Source organism: Vulpes lagopus, chromosome 4 (genome assembly GCF_018345385.1).
Source record: "Vulpes lagopus strain Blue_001 chromosome 4, ASM1834538v1, whole genome shotgun sequence".
Taxonomy (NCBI): domain Eukaryota; kingdom Metazoa; phylum Chordata; class Mammalia; order Carnivora; family Canidae; genus Vulpes; species Vulpes lagopus.
The window spans coordinates 36730747-36755854 of NC_054827.1; the positions used below are offsets into that span (position 1 = coordinate 36730747).

Genomic DNA, 25108 nt, shown 5'->3' on the forward strand with positions numbered 1-25108 from the left:
GGGCCGCCACCACCTCCGCTGCCGGCCGAGGCGAGATGGCGGCCACGGAGGGGGTTGGAGAGGCTGCGCAGGGCAGCGAGTCCGCACAGCCGGAGCCACCGCCGCCCCAGCCGCACCCTCCGCCGCCCCAGCCGCAGCAGCAAGAGGAAGCCATGGCGGCAGAACTGGGAGAAGCGGTGGCGTCCCCCATGGACGACGGGTTCCTGAGCCTGGACTCGCCCACCTATGTCCTATACAGGTAACGCCCACAGCAGGGCCGCGGCTCCGAGGCCCTTCCCTCGGAGGCGGGTGCTGCGGCCGGCGGTTCCGGTCCGGCTCCTCTGGCCCCCGCAAGTCCGCCGAAGTTCTCGCCGGGGCGGGCGGGGTCGGGCAGGGGGTGCGCCGGCGGGGTCCGGGGCTGGGCCCTCGGCGGGGTCAGGCCCGCGCGGCCCTAGCGCCCTCGCTGGGGTTGCTGTTCCCGGGGCACCGCGGTCCGCGAGCGGCGGAGGGAGGCCGGACGCCGGACGCGGCAGAGCCGGCAGCGCACGGGGCTGCACGTCTCAGGCTGCTTAGATGTGATTCAGGAATTTAACAAATCTCCCGCTTTCTCGCTCCCTCAGCGCCATGCCTGATACAGTCTGAATACCGAAGGGCTTGGGTGCTGTTTAGTAACCTGGCAGGAAATAATGATTTAAATACAAATGAGGTCCACATTTGCTCACTTGAAGGACAAGGTGTAAGGGCTTCCCGTGCTTGGTTCTGTCAAAGCGGAGAGAGCTAGTACAAGGTCTTTAAGGACTGGGACATTTTCTTTAAGTATTTCAGCGCCGGCCGTCAGGCAGGCACCGACTTTAAGCTGTGAGACGGAGAAAGTGTTTGTCCTTCCACTCCGTAATACACCCCTACGTCACCTGGTGTCCTTTGCTCTCTGGTACTGCCGGTTCCTTACCTCCAATTAAACTTGCAAGACAATTGAGAAATCCTTTTATCTTATTTTTCTTTTATTTATCCTTGTTGTAGTTCTAGGTAAAACCATTAGAGAGCTTATTTGCCTTGACTTTATGAATGAGTGAAAGTCACTCCAGATTTTGTTGTTGGAGTAGTTGTAGGCACATAATTTGGCTGTGGTAGCCCCATAATCTTCACACCTCTTCTCTGAGCAGTAAAGTACTCAGCTGCTTCACTTGGCCGCGTCTGATTTTTCACTGACTGAATGACAGCCTCACCTTTCTTCTGCTACACCCCCAGGCTCTAGATCACACACCTCAGGAATTTTTTCCCTCCTGTTTCCTCTGGTACAGCGGCCACAACCTCAGGATTGTCTGGATGCCACAGACTCTTTGCTGTCAGTAGTTGATCAGTATAGAGAACTCAAAGATGGGTGAAAGGAAAAGAATTTAAATAAAAGAGTGGTTAAAGTAAATTTGGTCATACTGGGCAGTTTGCAAAGAATTGTCTATAGGCACCTGTTGGTGCCACTATAGTTACTTTAGCATTGATGATGAGTACTATTCATTGACTACTTACTATATGCATTTATTATATGCTATATTTATGACATAGCATACACATTTAAGCATACGGTAATATTGTATGTTTCATATGTTGGTTATATACTAATATATTGGTATATATGTAACATATTTACTATCTTTGTGCTTACTATTACACACATTTAAGTACTTGACATATTACCTCACTTAATCCTCCAGACAGCCTTCTAAGGTTAGTTAGTAATATCATCTCCACTTTATAAATGAAGAAACTGAGGCCCAGAGAGATTAAGTAACTTTCCTGAGGTCACACAGCTGGTAAGTGGTAGAGCCTACATTTTAACCCAGTTATCAGATTCCAGAGCCTGCTCTGTAAAGACCACCTGGACCACCTCTCAGTTTAGTAAATTAATAGTTCTTGCTTTGATTTTAAAGTGTCAGTTCCTAGCTAATTGCTACTCAAATTTTTTACAATGCTAACTTCAAAAAGTCTTATTAGACCAATTAATTTAATTGTTTCCTAATTTAAACTGTTGTGTACTTACTGCATAACATGTTTTTCCACTTACATAGAAACTTTAAATTTGAGAATTACTGATTTATTAACTTTTAGTGGGCAGATCATTCAGTTTATTCTTATGTTCCTTTAAAAAACTTTATGTTAAAGCAAAATGGCAAAACCTGGTCATGAAGAATCCATCCATGATTACACTAAAATATTTATAAGGTACTAATTTTAATGGAAGTGTAGTTGTTGCTATTTTTAAAAACACCAGAATCCATTTTCTTATGTTTGAGTACGTTCACTGAAAAAAATGTATATATTTCAGGGACAGAGCAGAATGGGCTGATATAGATCCAGTGCCGCAGAATGATGGCCCCAATCCAGTGGTCCAGATCATTTATAGTGAAAAATGTAAGTTTATTTTTTATTAGAAAAAGGTCTATAAGTCAAGCTTAGTAGCAGACTTGAAATGGACAATTATATGGTTACATAGATGACAGATTTTTGTCTAATAAAGATCTAAGTGACTTAAGTTGATACTCTTCTTTTTTATAATTCATTTTCATGGTTAAAACTTTTATTTTGTCCAAAGAATGGACATATTTTAAGTAATGAATGCTACATTATATTATGTAATAGTTACTGTGATTGTGCTTTTCATTTACTGTTTGATCTGCACACAAGACACAACATAAATGAGTTGCTGTTTTATGTAGAATAAACTTTCCTGAAACTTGTGTATTTTGAAATATATTTCAGCAATGAAGTGTTAGCCTCAGTCAGAATACATTTACTGATATTAAAATGAGTGGATTATTTTCTTTGACAAAGTATCATTCTTTCATAATGAATGTGAATGAAAATGCATTGTAAATTGAAGGTCATGCAAATGTTAATTGTTTCTTCTAAGAAAGGGTAGATGAATAAAATGGAATGCTAGTTTTGTACTTTTTAAAAAAAAAAAGATTTTATTTATTCATGAGAGACACACAGAGGCTGAGACACAGGCAGAAGGAGAAGCAGGTTCCATGCAAGGAGCCCAGGGCGGGACTTGATCCCGGGTGTCCAGGATCATGCCCCAGGCTGAAGGCAGCGCCAAACCGCTGAGCCACCCAGGCTGCTCTAGTTTTGTACTTTTATGTGTGTGCATATATATTCTGATTTAAATTGGTTGTGGTGGCCCCATAATCCTCAGACCACCTCTCTGTGTGTGTTATGTGCACATTTCAGTTAAGGCTTTGTTATCCAGGATTATTCCTTTTTTACAAAAAAGCATTTATTGTATTTTTCTGATTATGAAGTAATGTCAAGAAATGTTTGAAAAGGAAGAATGATGATGTGAAGGTTTGACTTAAATATAAAAATGTACTACTAAAAATAATATGTGGAACTGGTGTAGAAATAAATAGATTAATCTAAAAATAGATCAGGATAGGGGATCCCTGGGTGGCGCAGCGGTTCGGCTCCTGCCTTTGGCCCAGGGCGCGATCCTGGAGACCCGGGATCGAATCCCACATCGGGCTCCTGGCGCATGGAGCCTGCTTCTCCCTCTGCCTATGTCTCTGCCTCTCTCTCTCTCTCTGTGACTATCATAAATAAATAATAATAAAAATTTAAAAAAAAAATAGATCAGGATAGATGGGAACTTAATATTTGATAAAAAGGACATCTTATACCTATATGAAAAGATGGATTAATCACATTGGTTTTGTAGTATTTTTCTGTGCATTTGAATATGAGCATGTTATTCATGTTATTGAATGTTATATGTTATTTCCTAACCATACATTAAATGAAAAAAATTAAAGCTATCTTATGATATCAGGTATTGGGACATATGAACAGATCTGCACATTTCAGATGGTAATTTTCATGTTTAGCCATTTTGGGGTTTGGTTTATCCGGTAAAACTGGAAAATGCTCCTATCTTATAACCTTGAAATACTGCTTCCAGTGATACAGTCTGGGTACACTCTGGCATATGATATCAGAAGACATGTACTAGGAGGTTAAGAACAGACTTCAGAGACAGACCAACTGCTTTAAATTCCAACTTCATCATTTTACTCTATAACCTTGGACAAATTATTTGACCTCCCTATATTTTTATTTCTTCCTATGTAAAATGAGAATAATGTTAACTATAGTTGATCCTTGAATAACATGAGGGCTAGGAGTGCTGACCTTCTTATTCCCTGCTCAGTTGAAAATCCGTGTGTAACTTTTGACTCCTCAGAAGTTTAGATTCTAATAGCCTACTCTTGGGCACCTGGTGGCTCAGTGGTTGAGTGTCTGCCTTTGGCTCAGGTCGTGATTCCAGGGTCCTGGGATTGAGTCCTGCATTGGGCTCCCTATAGGGAGCCTGCTTCTCCCTCTGCCTCTGCCTCTGCGTCTCTCATGAATAAGTAAATAAAATCTTAAAAAAAAAAAAACATAACAACCAAACAAAAAATGTAATAGCCTACTCTTGCTGGAAGTCTTACTGTAATAACATAGTCAATTAACATATTTGGTATGTTAAATGTATTATATACTATATTCTTAAAATAAGTTATGCTAGAGAAAAAGGAAATCTTTTTAAGAAAATCATGAGCACCTGGTTGGTTCAGTCAGTAGAGCATGTGACTCTTGATCTAGGGGTCATGAGTTTAAGGCTCACATGGAGATAGAGTTTAGTTAAAAAATATTTATAACGGGATGCCTGGGTGTCTCAGCAGTTCATGGTCTGCCTTTGGCCCAGAGTGTGATCCTAGAGTTCCTGGATTGAGTCTTGCAATGGGCTTCCTGCATTGAGCCTGCTTCTCTTTCTGCCTGTGTCTCTGCCTCTCTCTCTTTCTCTTGGTCTCTCAAGAATAAATAAAATCTATCTTAAAAAAAAATTTATAAGAGAAAATACAATACTGTACTATATTTATCAAAAAAAGCTGCACATAAGTGAAGATGTGCAGTTCAAACCAATGTCATTTAAGGGCCAGTACGTTATAGAGTGAGCAAATCATACATAAAATAAAGAACAGTGTCTGGCTCAGAGTAAGCACTATATGTGTTAACTATTATAATTTGCAGCATTTTTGAAAAAGCAAAATGTTGGAAGCCACTTACATATCTATGTTTTGGAAAATGGAAAAATAAAATGTATCATTATGATACAATTAAATATTAGGTAACCATTAAGAAGATCTAGATCTTTTATAACATGGACAGATCTCAGAAACAAGTTGAGTGAAAAGGGCCCATAAGTTTTAGAAACTTTGAGTATCACAGTATATCAAATGTGTAATTTTTAGTTAAAAAAAATATTTATTTTTTAAAGATTTTATTTATTCATGAGAGACACAGAGAGAGAGAGGGGCAGAGACACAAGCAAAGAGAGAAGCATGTTCCTCCAGGGGAGCCTGATGTGGGACTCGACCCTGGAACTCTGGGAACACACCCTGAGCTGGAGGTAGACGCTCAACCACTGAGCCACCCAGGCATCCCTAAAATAATATTTTAATACTGAAAACTACTGAAAAAAATTTATTTTTATTTTTATTTTTTAAATTTTTTATTTATTTATGATAGAGAGAGAGAGAGAGGCAGAGACATAGGCAGAGGGAGAAACAGGCTCTATGCACCGGGAGCCCAATGTGGGATTCGATCCCGAGTCTCCAGGATTGCGCCTGGGCCAAAGGCAGGCGCTAAACCGCTGCGCCACCCAGGGTTCGCCCAAAAAATTTATTAATTATAAAATTCTACTTCTATAACCCCAGATTCATTTATGAGCATGTCAGCTTGACATATATAGCTGTGAAGCTGAGTATTTTATTCACGCTTGAAGAATTCTGTTCTGCAAAAAAAACCATTCACATAAATATGCCATGTTCTTAATGTGGTATAGTGGAAAAAGAGTGATGTAGATAAGTATATTTTGGCATGGAAGAACATGTCATTGAGGAGGAAAATGCCAAAATGAAAAGCTGTGTGAAAAATAAACCAGTTTCATTAAAAATAAACAACAGGGGCACCTGGCTGGCTCAATCAGTGGAGCACGCGACTCTTGATTTCAGAGTCATGAGTTCGAGCCCCTATGTTGGGCATAGAGATTACTTAATAAAGAATAAAGAAAAATGTTAAAAATAAACAATGCCTGCTATTTTCAATTGCTGACCTTTACTATTCGCAAAAAATAAATTACTCTTTCTGGATAAAAATTTTTTAAAAAGTACAATATTAAATCTTGGTGACTTCCTGATGAAACAGAAAAATAAAAATGGCTGGCCAGGACTTTTCAAGATACCCCCATCAACACCTTTTAATATGTTCCCCACATCCATCTTATTGCTCTAATGTCTTTTTCATCCAGACGCAGTACCATTCGTAAATGAACATATATTCCTCCTCATGTTGTGGTATCCCTAATATCTGCCACAGGCTCACTTCAAAAATTGGTGCCCAGTCCTTTCTAGATTTGTTGTAGAAAAACTGTTTCTCTGGAGTTTTTTTTTTTTTTAAGATTTTATTTATTCGTGACACAGAGAGACAGAGACATAGGGAGAGGGAGAAGCAGGCTCCATTCAGGGAGCCTGATGTGTGGGACTCTATCCCAGGACTCCAGGATCATGCCCTGGGCCAAAGGCAGGCGCTCAACCGCTGAGCCACCATAAATAAGAGCCAGGCATCCCTGGCGCTTATTTATAATGAAACAGAAGTAATCTTTCTAATCTCTCCTGTATGATTGCCACCATAAACTTACAAATACGTCAAAGTATTAAAAGTCATAGATCCTAGTAAAACTGTTTAATTTCCATTTCGTTTCATATTTCTTACCAAGGAAATATTCGAAATAAATTTTAGGGGATCCCTGGGTGGCTCAGCGGTTGAGCGTCAGCCTTCGACCCAGGGCATGATCTGGAAGTCCAGGGATCGAGTCCCACATCGGGCTCCCTGCATGGAGCCTGCCTCTCCCTCTGCCTGTGTCTCTGCCTCTCTCCTCTCTGTGTCTCTCATGAATAAATAAAATCTTAAAAAAAAAGAAAGAAAGAAAGAAAGAAACTTTAGAACAAAATGTGACTTACAAGGCAAAAAATAAAACCCTGTGTGTGTGTGTGTGCGCAGAAAAATGCCTGGTAACAGCCATTACCTTTGATAGAAATCCAGTGCATTAGGAAGTAGCATTGGAGTGAATGGAAACTTCATGTTCTTTTGTATTGTTTACAATGTTTGCATGGAATATATATTTTTAATTAAAAATACTTTTTTGAAAAAAAATACTTTTTTGAAGTAATACATCATAGAAAATTTTGAGGTTAAAATCAAAAGAAGATTCTCATCATCAAGAAATAACCACCGTTATCCTCAACAAAGTAGGTTTAGAAGGAGCTTATTTCAGTAAATAAAGGCCATATATGAAAAATCCATAGCTAATACTATCGCCAATGGGGGAAAAATGGAGAGCTTTTCTTTTATAGTCAAGAACAAAATGGGGATGTGCACTCTCACAGCTTTTATTCAACATTGTATGGAAGTCCTAGTCCCAGTAATCAGACAAGAAAATGAAATAAAAAGCATTCAAATCAGTAAAGAAGAAGTAAAACTTTCACCATTTGCAGATAACATGATACTATATATTACTATGTATAGAAAACCTGAAAGACCACCAAAAAAAACTGCTAGAACTGATAAACTGCCTAGGTCTCTGCCTCTCTGTTTCTCTCTGTGTCTCTCATGAATAAATAAAATCTTTAGGGCAGCTCGGGTGGCTCAGCGCCGCCTTCAGCCCAGGGCCTGATCCTGGAGACCCAGGATCGAGTCCCACGTTGGGCTCCCTTCATGGAGCCTGTTTCTCCCTCTGCCTGCATCTCTGCCCCCCTCCCTCTCTCTCTTTCTCTGTCTCTCATGAATAAATAAATAAAATCTTAAAAAAAAAAAAAACCTCTCCCTCTCTCTCCCCCTCCCCACCCCTCCAAGATTGCTGTCTCTCAAAAGAAAACCACGCACAGACACACATACACACAAACACTGATGAAAGAAATTGAAGATGACAAAGAAATGGAAAGACATTCCCTGCTCATGGATTGGAAGAACAAATATTGTTAAAATATCTGTACTACCCAAGGTAATCTACACATTTAATACAATCCCTGTCAAAATACCAACAGCAAACAGCCCGGGTGGCTCAGCAGTTTAGCGCTGCCTTTGGCCTAGGGCGTGATCCTGAAGACCCAGGATCGAGTCCCATGTCGGGCACCATGTGTGGAGCCTGCTTCTCCTTCTGCCTGTGTCTCTGCCTCTCTCTCTCTCTCTCTCTCTCTGTGTGTGTCTTTCATGAATAAAATAAATAAAATCTTTAAAAATAAAAAGAAAAGATATTTATTAAAAAAATACCAACAGCATTTTTCACAGAGCTAAAACAATCCTAAAATTTGTATGGAATCACAAAAGACCCTGAATAGCCAAAGCAATCTTGAAAAAGCAAAGCAAAGCTTGGAGGCATCATAATTCTGGACTTCAAGTTATATTAAAAACTGTAGCGGGGATTCCTGGGTGGCGCAGCGGTTTGGCGCCTGCCTTTGGCCTAGGGCGCGATCCTGGAGACCCGGGATTGAATCCCACATCGGGCTCCTGGTGCATGGAGCCTGCTTCTCCCTCTGCCTATGTCTCTGCCTCTCTCTCTCTCTCTGTGACTATCATAAATAAATAAAATTAAAAAAAAAAAAAAAAAACTGTAGTAACAAAATAGTATGTTACTTGGGCACCTAGGTTGGCTCAGTTGGTTAAGTGTCTGACTCTTGATTTCAGCTGGGGTAATTATCTCAGGGTCGTGAAATGGAGCCTGCTTAAAGATTCTCCCTCTCCCTATGCCCTCCCCACCACAGGTCTCATGTGCATGCACGTACACGTTCTCTCTAAAAAGAAAAGGACAAAATAGTATGGTACTGGGAAAAAATACTCATATAAATCAATGGAACAGAATACAAACCCAGAAATAAATCTACAATTATATGGTCAGTTAATCTTCAGTAAAATAGGAAAGAATACTCAATGGGAAGAAGACAGTCTCTCAACAAATGATGTTGGGAAAACAGGACTATTGTCTTACACCCTTCACAAAAAAAAATTCAAAATGGATTAAAGACCTGAATGTGAGACCTGAAACCATAAAAATCCTAGAAGAGAACCCAGGCAGTAACTTCTTTGACATTGACCCTAGCAAGTTCTTTCTAGATATGTCTCGTGAGGCCAGGGAAATAAAAGCTGCTGCACAGTGAAGGAAACAGTCGATAAAATTAAAAGGCAACCTGTGGAATGGAAGAAGATATTTACAAATGACATACCTGATAAAGGGTTAGTATCCAAAATACATGAAGAACTTAACCAAAAACTGGATTTTATTTATTTTATTTTTAAGTAATCTCTGTACCTAGTGTGAGGGTTGAACTTAGACCCCCCAAGATCAAGAGTTGCGTGCTTTACTAAGACAGCCAAGCCCCCCAGTATGATCTCATTCATGTAAAAAATGGGAGTGTGGATTTAGAAAATATACTTGGAAGGATACAGTAGAATCAGTTGATAGTGGCTGCTTCTTTGGAAGAGGACTGGGAATTTAGGTGAAAGAAAGTTTAGTATGAACCTTTTACTATTTGAATTTTCTATGATTGTGTATATTGCTTTTTCAGTTATAAAACTGATCAAAATAAAATGTGAGAAAACCAGGTAGTGGATAAATGTACTTTAATTTTACTTCAATAGTGGATAGATGTACTTTTAATTTTACTTCAGTGCATAACGTCTTTCAGAGATTAGGAATTTGGTATTAGGCTCTGTATGTACACATGAACAAGAAGTATAGTCACACATATATTGTGCCTTTTAAACTAAAGCATTCTCTGGGTGGCGTTCATATAGTCATTTGACTTTCATTTGCTTATTGTTGCAAATAAATTGAATATAAATTGAATATAATTGGATATAAATTGAATATCTTTCCTTATAAAATGTAACAGCATTTTGTATTATAGTAGTAAGTTTAAATAAGAAAGATAGTTCTAATGCAGTTGTATGCTCTGTCCCCAGTTAGAGATGTTTATGATTATTTCCGGGCTGTTCTGCAGCGTGATGAAAGAAGTGAACGAGCTTTTAAACTAACCAGAGATGCTATTGAGTTAAATGCAGCCAATTACACAGTGTGGTAAGTACCAGTCATCATTAAATGTCTCATGTTTTAGTTCAGATGGCTCTTTTTTCCCTTAACTTTGTTATCATAATAATAATTCACACTATGAGTTTTAAAGTCAGAGACTGAATAAAAAATGGCATTCTCTGCCCCCTTCCTTCTCACTACCAGAGATAGTCCCACTCCCCAGAGATAAGAAATCTTAGCTGTTTTTCCTTAAGTTAACCTGCATATTAAATATGCTGACCCCCATTTTATAGTATTTCAGAGTACATTCCTTTTAACAGATTGCCTTTTTTTGTTGTTTCATTTCGTTTTCTTTGTGCCACTAAGTAATTGTATCCCAGGCTCTCTGATATGTGTAAAATGTGTCGTTACTACTGAACACAACAGGTAATCCTTCAGCTCCTTTTTTTTCTTTTTCACCAATGTCAGCACTGCACATCTAGTCTCCAGCCCTTTCATGCGTTTGATCCCCTGTCTCCAGACCCGACCTCTTTCTCTTTCTTCATTTATTCTCTTGTTTTATTGGCCACATCCTTGAGTAGAAGAGAAATTATATAAGGATATGTGGGAAATCATTTGTGAGATTTTATATATTGAAAAGTGTCTTTAGTTTCTTCTCAATTTTCTTAGTAGAATTCTATTAGAAATCATTTTCCTTCAGAATTTTAAACCTCATTTTCTGTTTCCTTTAGCTTCTCTTGAAGAAGATGAGAATCTTCTCTTGAGAAGATTCCTGTTATTTCATTTAAACCTTTAAGTAGGTCCAGAGAATTTTCTAATGTTTTTTCAAAAATTTTGTTTCTCTTTCCTGTGTTTTTTCTTTCTGGAATGCTTTTTTTTAGTTGCATGTGGTACCTTTTTTATTGCTTTTTCCTATTTTCTTTTCTTTGTCTTTTCATTTATGTTTGAGATATTTCTTCTGATTTCTGTTGACACTCAAAAATTTCTAATTTCCAAAGCTCTTTTTTGTTTTCTGAGTATTTTTTTAATAGCATCTTGTCTTTTATTTCATAGATGTGTGATATATTTTCATTTTTCTATGTTCGTTTTGGTCTTTTTCTTTCACGTAAATATTTTTCTCAAGTCCTTGACTCTCCTTTCAAACTTATAATAGAGGCAGGAAAAATCGTGATTGGAAGTTCTGTATGTGGCAGGACTTGTCAACTGGCGAGCTTCACTGTGAGGTTAGTGAGTTCTGGAGATGTGGCTGTTTGTGCAAAATCTTCACATGTCAGCAATTCCAGATCTCTTCTTGTGGCTAGTTTGTTCCTCCAAAGAAGAGTCATCTGATTATTGCCTGAGGAGTATATGTTTGGGCTGCCATAGTTATTGGGGTCAGGCAGGGGGGGGGGGAGATTGGTTAGGGGTGGGGGTTCTCAGCTGTTTTTAGTATATTAATGTTTTAAATTTCCCAGTTTCCAGTCCTTTTCCTCACCCTGTATTCCTCTGTGTCTGATACTCCTTTCTGCTTCAGATTTTTCCAGAGAGTAAAGCCAGCTGTGTCTTGCCAGGTTTTTAGAAAGAACCACAGTTATCCTCCTGTGTGTCTCCTTTACTTTCACACAAAATGCTTCACTTCTGACATTTCTGGTCATCAAATGGCTCTGGTGTTTCTCCTACCAGGCAGTTCTCTCTCATACCAGCTGTGTGTCCTACAATTTAAGTCAGTTCTGACATTGTCCACCAGACATTGTCTAACTACCTGACATTGAGATAATATCAGACTGCACTGGTTAAGGGCTCAGTCTTGCAAAACTGCCCCCATCTCAGATGCTAATTGCAAATCCAGTTGTCGCCTAAGCTTCTAACCAGGGGCTATAAATCAGCCCCATGACCCTTTCCTAGGGTTCAGTTAATTTGCTGGAGTGGCTCACAGAACTCAGGAAAACCATTGCTTATGTTTACTAGTTATTAAAGGATGTGATAAAAGGATACAGATGAAGACATGTATAGGGCAAGGCCTGATGAGAGGGTCCCAAGTTCAGGATCTTTTGTCATTGAGGAGGGTATGTTCTCTCCTAGAACATGGATAGGTTCACCCACCTAGAAACTCCAAACCCCCTAGTATTGGGGTTCTGTGGAGGGTCCCGTAAGTAAGCATGATCAATTATTAACTGTTTCTAGTCTCTCTCCCCTGTCCAGACAGTGGGAGGTGAGACTGGTAATTCCAAGCTTCTGATTAAGGTTTGGTCTTTGTGGTGACTAGGAGCCATCTAAGCAGCCACCCAGAGTAGCCTCAATAGAATAATTTTGTGCTCATTTTTTTTTTTTTTTTTGAGATTTTATTCATTTGGGAGAGCACACACAAACATGAGTAGGATAAGGGGTAGAGGGAAAGAGAAGCAGACTCCACGCTACGCAGGAGCCCGATGTGGGCTGGATCCCAGGACCCCAGGATCATGACCTGAGCCAAAGGCAGACTTGGCAGGCTTAACCACTGAGCCACCCAGGTGCCCCGCTTTTAGTGCTCTTCTCACTTAGGAATTCCTGAGTGTTTCAGGAGTGCCAGGAATCAGGGGCAGAGACCTATATATATTTTTTCTGTTACCTCACACCAGACTAGTAGATTCCATCACCTGATTAGGTTAGGGGAGGGATCTTGGCTGCTAAGGGCTCTTGTAGATTTTACACTGTTTTTAACCCTATCTTTGATGCCCAGTTTTGGGGATACCTAACACCTGATTTCTGAACCTTTCTTTCCTGTTGACAGGTTTTTAGCACTTTGTTTTTCAAAGTCCGTTAAAACTTGTCTGTCAACTTAACATTTTCCATAATTTTGTTGACCTCTTTCAGTTGCTGTGGTATCCCTTGACTTATTACCCCCTAATTCTCTTTGTCTTTGTGCATTTATACTGTTCTTCATTTCTTTACTATCATTTTTGTGGGGTTTTATTAGGGTGTCAGGATAAACTTATCCAATTAATCTACCGTGTTTCACTGGAATTCTTAGTATGGTATTCTATTATCTTATATGTCTGATAAGCACTTTCTTCTCTTTTAAGAGATTCCTGACTGTATGTAACACAAAGTAACTTAGGATGCATTTTAAAATTTCCTAAGTTTATGTGCTAGTTTTTTAAAGGCAGTTAGTTATACCTGATAACATTACTCATCTAAACCAAGCTGCTTATGTCCGTGCTTTATGAAATCTAATTTTCCTTAAACTAATAAAATAGAAAAATACTGTTATCTGTCCTATTAGCATTTCATTTTAAAAGATAACTTTTAAAGCAGCTATTTTTCTTTTGTTATCCATTGAGTTGGAAATTTTGAAGTAAAAATAGACCAGAACTAATAATCATGTTTTTAGAGAAAAAGTTTTTTAAGGATTTGATTCTACCTATGAAGACATTAAGAGAAACTTGTTTCATTTATAAATAGCGTATTTGTGTGGCTCTAAAATTAAAATATTTGATAATGTTTGTAATGGAATTAATTTATTATATGAATAATATATCTAAACAAGCTGTACCATATAGGGAAATATTATAAGGAAAGAGAGGTCTTTGATTCTCCTATAATAGAACTCTGGTAATCAGAGTGTTACCTGAAAATAATCATTAGTTGTTTGTCTTTTTCTCCTCTCTCAACATTTGTTGCATTTCACTATTTTTACTTCAAATTGCTTGATTCTTCCAATCACAAGATAGTTGTATGAATTTGGACAACCATACACAGTTACATTACTAAATTATTGGTTATATAGAATACCTACCAACAAAAGTATGTCTGTTTTAGTTTTATCAAATATTGTGGTAGGCAGTTTATATGGATTAATGAGAAAATGCTTGATGCTTGCTATAGGCATTTTCGGAGAGTTCTCTTAAAGTCACTTCAAAAGGATCTGCATGAAGAAATGAACTACATCACTGCGATAATTGAGGAACAGCCTAAAAACTATCAAGTTTGGTAAGATGAAAATAGAAAGGAAATATGTCACTATGCAAATATTACCTGCCCATTGGGTGATGAGGTTATAGGGAATTGTTTCTTTCTTTATAATTTTAGCACTTTGTATTGGAGTTAATGTTACTTGTCTCATAGGATTGTTATCAGGATTTTTTTTTTTTTTTAAAGAATGTATTTATTTATTCATGAGAGACACAGAGAGAGAGAGGCAGAGACACAGGCAGAGGGAGAAGCAGGCTCCACGCAGGGAGCCCGACGTGGGACTCGATCCCAGGTCTCCAGGATCAGGCCCTGGGCCGAAGGCGGCGCTAAACCACTGAGCCACCCAGGCTGCCTTCTTGCCATCTTAATATTGTATAAGATGAATTTTTAAGTTTTCTGTGCATGTAGAATATGTCATTCATTAAGCATGAAATCTTTCCCCTTTTCCCATCGCTCCTACTCAATTTTAATATATTGAATACTAATGAAATTTTTTTGAATTTTTTTAAAGTCTTACTGAGATATAACTCACATATTACACCATTTCCCTATTTATTTATTTAGTAAGCTCTATACCCAATGTGGGGCTTGATAAACTTATAACTTGTCATAGCTACTTGCCAAAGTAGAAGTGAATTCATATTTGCCCATGAGTTGGTGGAATGAGCAGTGGTGATGCTGTGGACTTAAAAACTGAAAGCCTATTTATAATCAGAGGAGCTTTTATACTTGATTAAGTAGTATCACATTTCCTATAGTCTCATTATGCCATCTGGGAATGTTTCAGAATTCTTTGACAGGATTTTGTGGTTGTCAAAAGATTACTTCAGATTTAGCTTGAAATTAATCTTCCTTAAAACTATCTAATTTCATTTTATACACAAATAACTGTTTTATGTTTCTCAACTGTTCTTACTTAGCGTTCTGGAATTTTTCCCTCCTAATGTTTCTCCTTTGTTACCTTTTCTCTCCAGTATAGAGAGAATTAGTGGTGAATTTCTGTTTTTTAAGTTTTCCTCCACATCGCAGAGTACAACACACACAATTGATACTTCAGTTCTTGGACGCATTAACACAAAAGTTCTTTCTTCTCCCTGCTTTAGGCATCATAGGCGAGTGTTAGTGGAATGGCTAAAAGATCCATCTCAGGAGCTTGAGTTTATTGCTGATATTCTTAATCAGGATGCAAAGAATTATCATGCCTGGCAACATCGACAATGGGTTATCCAGGTATTGCCTTTCTTGTTACAATATTTTTCAGATTATGTTTTAACTGGATTAAATAATTAAAATTACTGTTGAATTATAAGTATACTCCTGAACTGAAATACACATATAGATCATTACAAACAATATATAATGACTAAGAAATATTAAGACACTTATTTAAGACCTGACGTCCTTCATGTTGATTAATTTTAGAATCTCATTGTAAGTATTACAAGTAGTTCACATTAAAGAATAATAGCAACTTTTGTATTTCTTTTTTTGTTTTTTTTAACTTGTATTTCTTAGATTGAATTTGTATCACATCTTATATTTACTAGCAAATTGAATAGGAAAGGTAGTTGTAATCTGTTAATACAGCTGTTATTTTAATTAACAAGGGCATGGTACCTATTGGGGTTTTTGCATACATAAACTTTGGAATACAATTTTACAGTCATAATTTTATTTCTGCCCACTTGCTAAAATTTTAGGCTAAACCCTGAATAGAAGAGAATAGTTATAACTCCCACTCTGGGCATTTTATGTATTCCAGCAAACAATTCTAGTGTTGTTTCCTATGAATTTTTTCCAGTGATTGCTACTTTGTATACTATTCTTTATACCAAGAGTAGTTCACAAATTTTTTTCTTACTTAAAAATTTAAACTTTTCTGGATTTCATTAAAGGCATACATTTTCTTTCTTTCTTTTTTTTTTCTTTTTAATTTTTATTTATTTATGATAGTCACACAGAGAGAGAGAGAGAGGCAGAGACACAGGCAGAGGGAGAAGCAGGCTCCATGCACCGGGAGCCCGACGTGGGATTCGATCCAGGGTCTCCCGGATCGCGCCCTGGGCCAAAGGCAGGCGCCAAACCGCTGCGCCACCCAGGGATCCCAAGGCATACATTTTCTAAAGATACTTGGTATTTTTGTTTTTCATGAAATTCTTTTTATTTATTTATATATATATTTATTTATTTTTTAAAACAGTTTTTTTTTTTTTTTTTAAAGATTTTATTTATTTATTCATGAGAGACACAGAGAAAAAGGCAGAGACACAGGCAGAGGAAGAAGCAGGCTCCACGCAGGGAGCCTGACGTGGGACTTGATCCCAGGTCTCCAAGATCCCTGGGCTGAAGGCGGCGCTAAACTGCTGAGCCACCAGAGCTGCCCTGTTTTTCATGAAATTCTACCCTTTTGCCTTTCTCAAATAAGAAATAAAACTCCATTAGCTTTTTCACAGTTAATATCCCAGCTTTTGCAGTATTTGTAAATTTTGACCTTTTCTTTTTTCTTATTTATTTATTTATTTTTAAAGATTTTATCCATTTATTCATGAGAGACACAGAGAGAGAGAGAGAGAGAGGCAGAGACACAGGCAGAGGGAGAAGCCGGCTCCAGACAGGGAGCCTGATGTGGGACTCGATCCCGGGTCTCCAGGATTAGGCCCTGGGCTGAAGGCGGCACTAAACCGCTGAGCCACCCAGGCTGCCCTTTCCCATAGTTTTTAAATTAAAATAACCTTATAATGTAAAAATTTGTATTTAAATGAAGCTGTTTATATTTCTCCACATGTATTTTAATGTCACTTTATCATATATGTGCATTCTTAATACTTCCCTTTTACTTAATATTATGCATTCCTATCAAATCCACTGAATTACTATAATTAATCATTTTCTGAGTTTGATTTTTTCCCCTCTAAATTTTCACCTTAAATAATGCATAAGCATTTAGTTACATAAGCCTTTTTTGCCTGTGATTTAGTCTTTTAGAGTAATTCTTCGGTCTGTTTAAATAGTATAAACATGCCTCTTGGTATATAAATTGTTCATAAGAAAATGATACTGAGGAGGATCCCTGGGTGGCTCAGTGGTTTAACTAAGCCTGCCTTCGGCCCAAGGCATGATCCTGGAGTCCCGGAATTGAGTCCCGCGTCGGGCTGCCTGCATGGAGCCTGCTTCTCCCTCTGCCTGTGTCTCTGTCTCTGTCTCTCTCTCTGTTTCTCATGAATAAATAAATAAAATCTTTAAGAGAAAAAAAAAAAGAAGATGGTACTGAATCATAGGCCTCTTTGCTCACTCTTCCTTATTTTTTTCCTTCTTTGTGACCATGCCTTTGTCTTTGATGACTTCTTTTCCCCTTCATTTCCTTGACCTGCAATTGTCACTTTCCTCCAAATATGTGATAAGTTCTACATCTTCAGTTCTGCCTAGCTTAGCTGAAATTTTATTTATTTATATTTTTTATTAATAATGGGACATTTCTAGGGGCACCTGGCTGACTCAGAGGAGCATGTGTGACTCTTTCTTGGGGTTATGAGTTCGAATCCCACGTTGAGTATGGAGTTTACCTAAAAATAAAATATTAAAAAGAATAATGTGACATTTCTAATTGGGTATTTTTTATTTTCTCTTAGGAATTTAAACTTTGGGATAATGAGCTGCAGTATGTAGACCAACTTCTTAAAGAGGATGTGAGAAATAACTCTGTATGGAACCAAAGATACTTCGTAATTTCTAACACCACTGGCTACAATGATCGTGCTATATTGGAGAGAGAAGTCCAGTTAGTAATCTCCTTCACTTGTTCACTCATTAAAAGAATATTTGTGTGCCTATTATGTCTAAGGCATTGGGGACCCAACAAAGATAAAGACTGGCCCTGATCCTGCCCTCCTTGAACTAAGAGGATAGAATGCTTAGATGAAATCTCTAACGCCAATTTATAGATACTATAATATACCTCTACATTGTAATGTCTTAAGTTTCTTGAAATATTGTTACCACAGATTGAAAAGAAATCAGCTTTATTTTAAAACTATCTCACTAAATTCTGCTGCCCTTTAGATAATAGCCCCCAGGTGCCATGTTCTTCTGTGCAGGGTTTGTTGGGGGGATGTCCTGTACGCTGTATGTAGAATGTTTCGCAGCATTCCTGGCCTTTACGTCCTGTCAGGATGTAACAGCAGGAATCCCCTCCCCTCAAGTTATGACAAACAAAAATGTCCCTACACATTGCCAAATGTCCCCTGTGGGGTAAAACCATCCCTATTTGAGAACTACTGCTTTAACATACAAAAAGCTGTTATAAGCGCTAGAATTCTTTGAATTAGAATGAATATTAATATCTATACACATTAATAGCCACTTCTGACTTTGTTTTTTCTCTGTTTTATATTTGAGCATATTTATTGTTTTTATAGCCTGATGACAACACAGTCATAATTTGAATTACAAAAGTAAAACAAGGGGCACCTGGCTGACTCAGTAGAGCATGCAACTCTTAATCTCAGGGTTGTGAGTTTTAAGCCCCACATTGGGCCTAGAACTTTTAAAAAGTTAAAAATAAATATTACAGCTCCTGGGAATAGCTGATTTTTACAACTGTCTGCCTTCATCACCCTTTTTATTACTTCTGCTTAGGTCAGGCCAGCTAGCTTATCTTTTAATCTGTTCTATATCGGGTTCTGGTGATTTACATTAAAAAGAAAGAAAGGTCATAATCCAGGGTCCTACATTAACTCTCTGCTCCATGCTTCTTTCAGAAGCAGCCAAATACCCCTCAAGCATGTTTCATGCTTTCTTTTTACTGCTCTGCTCTTCAAAGTTGCACTAATACGATAGTCACTAGCCACATATGGCTACTTAAATTCAAATTAATTAAAATCACATAATTCCGTTCCTCAGTAGTATGAATCACTTCTCACAGGTTCAGTACCCACGTGTGGCTAATGACTACTATATTGGGCAGCACAGATAACATCATCATCCTAGCAAGTTCTGTTGAATAGTATTGATCTGACGGATAACTGTGAACTTACTGAAATAATTTTATTCTTTTTTAAAAATATATTTATTTATTCATGAGAAACACGGGGGGGGTTGGCGGGGGGGCGGTGCAGAGACATAGGCAGAGGGAGAAGCAGGCTGCATGCAGGGAGCTGGACCTGGTACTTGATCCTGGGTCTCCAGGATCACCCCCTGGGCTGAAGGCAGTGCTAAACCGCTGACCCACCTGGGCTGTCCAATTTTATTATTCTTAAACCTAAATACTGGGGCTTTAGTGGGGAAAATTCAGACTCATTATCCAGCCCTCTATAAATTACTTTTTTTTTTCATCTAGGATTGGTATTATGTCATGAGGATTAGAACAAAAATATTCTGAAGGAAGTAAAGTGTCATCCTTAAGAGAATTCAATAGCTTTCTTGCCAAAAGATAGAATGCTTCAGGTTATTCCTTGAATTAACCCACTAATAATTAGGGATTTCAAATACCACATATTCTTTATTTACTATAGCATACTTCATTAGGTTAGGTTTAACAAGATACTTCAACGTTGAGTATGAAGAGTGAAACACGGTAACTTCTCATAGCCTTCAAAGGCAAATCACTGGTTTTCTATTATTAAATAGAAGCAGAAATAGGAATCTTAAGAGTTTTACAGGGGTGCCTGCTGGCTCAGTCAGTGGGGCGTGAGACTCTCTTGGTCTGGGTGTCATACTTCGAACCCCATATTCAGTGTAGAGATTACTTAAAAATAAAATATTTTAAAAATTGTTTTAAAAAAGTCTAAGAGTTTTCCATAATTAAGGTTTGTCAGTACCACTAAGATAGGCAAAAAAAATTTTAAATGCAAAGAGTGTGACGCCTGGTGGCTCAGCAGTTGAGTTTCTACCTTTGGCTCCAGTCATGATCCTGACATCCTGGGATTGAGTCCCACATTGAACTCCCAGGAGGGAGCCTACTTCTCCCTCTGCTTATTTCTCTGCCCCTCTCTCTATGTGTCTCTCATGAATAAATAAATAAAATATTTAAAATACAAAGAGTAGCTGTAGTTAACTAGAATTTAAATTTTTTAACTCTAAAGAATATGGATTTACCTGATTATTTTCTTTTTCCTTTTATTATAAAAGTAATGCAGTCTAGTTGTAGGGGGAAATTGTACTGAATTGCGTAAAGTTAAACATCAAAATCTCTATCTCTCTTCCCATACCCCATTCTTTAGAGTGAGCTACAATTAGTGTGGGTCCTTCCAAACCTTATTAAGTACGTTTGCGAACATGTATGCACAGCAACCTAGGCAGTGGTATTATGCACATTGTTTTATTTTTTCATTTAATATATCATGGCCATATTTCCATGAGTACTACTGGTACTGTTAATAATAGTTACCATTTATTTATTTTTAAAAGATTTTATTTAGAGAGAGAGGGAGAGAATCTATAGCAGATTCTGCACTGATTGTGGAAACCAACACAGGGCTCAATTCCACAACCTTGAGATCATGACCTGAGCTGACATCAAGAGTTGGATGCTCAACCAACTGAGCCACCCAGGTGCCCCACCCATTACCACTTATTAAGCATTTACTACATGCCAGGAATTCTTATTTAATTTTTATAACAACACTGTAAGATATCAGATGAGAATTTGAGGTTCAGTACCGTTCTATAATGCACCTAAGAGCACAGAGATAATAATTGATAGGACTAAGATTAGAAGCCAAGCAGTCTGGAGCACCTGGGGGGCTCAGTTTATAGAGCATGCAACTCTTGATCTTGGCGTCATGAGTCCATAGGGTTGTGAGTTCAAGCCCCATGTTGGGTGTAGAGACAACTTAGAAAAACAAAAACAAAACAAGCTAGGCACTCTGACCTCAAAGTGCATATTTTAACAAAGTGCATACTTGGTTAAAATATATGCCTTAGTGCATATGTATGTGGATAAAATTCTTTAGGTATTGCCAAAATGAGATTAAGAATCTCTACAGGGATGGCTGGCTGGGTCAGCTCTACAGGGATGGCTGGCTAGGTCAGCTGTTGAACATCTGCCTTCAGCTCAGGGTGTGATCCCGGGGTCCTGGGATTGAGTCCCACATCGGGCTCCCTTCATGGAGCCTGCTTCCATCTCTGCCTGTGTCTCTGCCTCTCTCCCTGTCTCTCATGAATAAATAAAATCTTAAAAAAAAAAAGTCTTCTACAATGATTAATAAAGACATGCAGGGACATGGTTTGAAAAATAACTGGAAACATTAGATCATGTAAAAATAGTCAGAAAAAACCTTTTCATAATGCTGAATGAGTTTATCATTATAGTAGTCCCCCCTTACCTGCAGCTTTGCTTTCTGAGGTTTCAGTTACTCACAGTCAAATGTGGTCCAGAAACATGTGATCCTCTGATGACCCTGTGTATGGTGAGACATTATTAGGTAGTATAACTTAAGGCTACATCACAATGCCTGTCATTCACCTCACTTCATCTTATTATTTAGGCATTTCATTATCTTAAATCATCACAAGAAGGATGAGTTACAGTCTCATAAGATATTTTGAGGGGTGCCTGGGTGGCTCAAGCAGTTAAACATCTGCTTTCAGCTCATCGGGTCATAATCCCAGATTGCTGGGATCGAGCCCCATGTTGGGCTCCCTTCTCAGCAGGGAGCCTGCTTCTTCCTCTCCCACTCCCCCAGCTTGCACGCACTCTCTCTCTCTCTCAAATAAATAAAATCTTTTTTTAAAAAAAGGCATTTTGAGAGAGACTACATATAACTTTTATTACAGTGACTATATTATAATTGTTCTATTTTATTCTTAATCTCTTAGTGTGCCAATAAATTAAGCTTTATCATAAGTATGTGTATAGGAAAAAACATATATAGAATTTGATACTCTGTGATTTCAGGCATCTACTGGGCATTTGGGAACCTATCCTCTGTGGAGAAAGAGGGACTACTGTACTCTGAAAAAAATGCTGTCCTAACAGCACTGCAGTAATATCAAGATTACTGAACTTTAGTCAGTGACTTACTCAGTTGAGCAAGTCTGTAGTAAAGCTAAATTCTGGTACTCCCTTGGAATTTGTTGTAATTGGATCTAAATTATACTTAATCTGGTTAAAGGGAAGAGAAAGGGAGTGTCCATTTTGACTGGTTATCACATCATAAGTAGTAATCTTGATTGATTGATTGATTTAAGATTTACTTATTTCATTCAGAGAGAGCGAAGAGAGAGGCAGAGACACAGGCAGAGGGAGAAGCAGGCTCCATGCAGGAAGCCCGATGTGGGACTTGATCCTGGGTCTCCAGGATCATACCCCAGGCTGCAGGCGGCGCCACTGGGGCTGCCCAGTAATCTTGTTTTAGGACATAAAAAGTACACATTTGTGTTGATTTCTCATTTTTATTCTTTGTCTATACAATTTCCCTGCTATTTATTATTACAGCTCCTAAGATTATGTAGTTCTCCTTTTTTAATGACTCAGGATTTGTTGGGCATAAGTAGACCTTAGGCTCTTTGCCAAGATTGTTTTACCAATAAAAGTAAAACCTCCCGTTTTAGCTGCCATTTTCTTCAAAGAGAAAGCCTAAATTAAAGGAAATCTCCCACATCAGTTTATTTTTCTGTTGTAAATTGAGCCTTTGTGTTAGTTAGGTATCTTTTCCTGAATTGGTTACAAATTTACAGGAAGGAGGAACAATGTAACTATGAATTGAAAACTGCAGACTTGAAGGATTCTCTCTAAAATAGATATGACCTAGACCTAGTCACAGCCCACTAAGATAGATGAAAGCACATATCCAAGCTGTGCCACAGTCTTATTAAAACTATTTCTAATTATTGCACTGCTCTTAAAATTTATATACATATTTCTTTGTGGTCTTTTTCTTGTAGGTACACTCTGGAAATGATCAAACTAGTACCGCATAATGAAAGCGCATGGAACTATTTGAAAGGGTAAGCAATAGTTTTGGATTATTTTATATAAAACCCACCTATTGATGTGATGTATCATGGAATATGTTCTGTTAATTAGGTTCCAAAAGGATACTAAAGAATTTTCCATTTTTCTGGGTCTAAGAGAAGTAGACCAGTGTAAGATGATAACATCCAAGAACAGTGCCTTCTATCCTCTTCACCTCCCAAGCACATACCAGCACAGTTTTTAGAATAGTCCATGGCTAAACAGTAATACAATTAGAATTGTATTTATGAATCCTATAGTGTTTATGTCAAAGAATGGGATATACACAGCTTCTGTTTAGCTCAGGAGCATAGTAAAGACAAAACAAACTATTTAAAAGCAGATTGGACAGATGCATAGCCAGCCTTTCTATTTTCAATTCTAGAGATCTCCTTTTACAAATTTCATTCCTTAAATTGACAAGGTTTCACTCGAGTGGCCACTGATATAATCAGGCTCCTTTTTTAGCTTAGAGGTCTCCCTGGAAACCAGGCCCAAAAAGCATAAAATTTGGAGCCCAGTCACATTTGGAGATGAATCCTAATATCTGGAGAGCTATAAGCTATAAAGAACCATCTCAAGAAGAAACAGAAATATCTCTCCTGTTTTCTGACTTTTTAATTTCAAGGTGATGGTTTATTTTCTGATTTAATTGTGTGTGTTGCAGTTTGAGTTATAAATGATCACTTTTAAGTTTCATTATTTTTAACTAATTGTACTCAGCTGAAAATTATCCATAATAAAACTTACATAATTTTAAAAATTCGTTTAGTTTTAACTTCATTTAAAATAAGTCTCCTCTGGGCAGCCCAGGTGGCTAAGCGGTTTAGTGCCACCTTCAGCCCAGGGCCTCATCCTGGAGACCCAGGATTGAGTCCCACGTTGGGCTCCCTGCATGGAGCCTGCTTCTCCCTCTGTCTGTGCCTCTGCATCTCTCTCTCTCTGTCTTTCATGAATAAATAAAAATTAAATCTTTAAAAAAAAAAAGTCTCCTTTTGTTCATGTTACAGAGGTCATCTTTCCTTAATCTATTATTTTTGTTCTTCCTTCTCAAAATTGAGAATAATTTTTTTTTAGGATTTTACAGGATCGTGGTCTTTCCAGATACCCCAATCTGCTAAGTCAGTTACTTGATTTACAACCAAGTCACAGTTCCCCCTACCTGATTGCCTTTCTCGTGGATATCTATGAAGACATGCTAGAAAACCAATGTGACAACAAGGAGGACATTCTTAATAAAGCATTAGAGGTAAGCCAGTAGAACTCTGCTCTCCTTGGTGTCTCAGAATTCAGCCTCCCCAGTGCCACTATATTCATGCCCTTTTCAGTGTTTACTCAGGAGTTCAGCACAGGTCTATAAAACACACATCACCAGTGAGCATGATAAATGATTATAATGATATCTCTCATTTGAACATGATCTTAGTTTAACTGTTGACTCAAAAGCATTTGCCCTAGAGATTGATTTATATATGATCTTTAAAGAATTTTTGTTTTTCATTTTCAGTTGTGTGAAATTCTAGCTAAAGAAAAGGACACTATAAGAAAGGAATATTGGAGATATATTGGAAGATCCCTTCAAAGCAAACATAGCACAGAGAGTGACCCACCAACAAATGTACAGCAATAACACCATCTGGAAGAACTCGATGGAATGCTTTTATTTTTTTAAGAGACTCTAATGCAGGAGTTTAAAGCGATCATTCCCTTTGCCTGTGGTGCAAAACGTGCATTGCACAGGTATTGCTTTTTAACAGAACTAAGTGTGATGCTCTTTGGGTGCTGCTGCTATTCAGACTAGTAATTGATTCTTTTAAAGCAAAGTAATTTGAGGGGAGGGAAAAGAAAGTCCCATGAAGGAACTTTTGTAGTCTTATCAACATTTACTCTAATCCCTTAGCATCAGCTCCTCCCTAAAGAGTATATGCGTCAGGATTTGCAGCATTAATGAAAGCAGGTAACTTGTATGTAATGGATATAAGGTAACTTAAATTTGGGTTCAGGAAGCAGGGAATGTAACTCTTACATTAGAGCTGCTATGCCACACTCACAGTATCTTGCTATCACTGTAACCAACTAATGCCAAAAGAATGGTTTTGTAATAAAATTATAGATGTATCCTAAAA

General features: G+C 38.0%; 1 protein-coding gene across 1 annotated transcript; it reads left to right on the plus strand.

Moving 5' to 3' along the window:
* Positions 1 to 25108, plus strand: FNTA (farnesyltransferase, CAAX box, alpha). Its single transcript, XM_041753450.1, has 9 exons — positions 1 to 238; positions 2303 to 2388; positions 10033 to 10147; positions 13943 to 14047; positions 15133 to 15259; positions 17659 to 17807; positions 22913 to 22975; positions 24060 to 24231; positions 24490 to 25108. Exons 1-9 carry the CDS (start codon positions 36 to 38, stop codon positions 24610 to 24612), a joined length of 1143 nt encoding a protein of 380 aa, XP_041609384.1. The 5' UTR covers positions 1 to 35; the 3' UTR covers positions 24613 to 25108.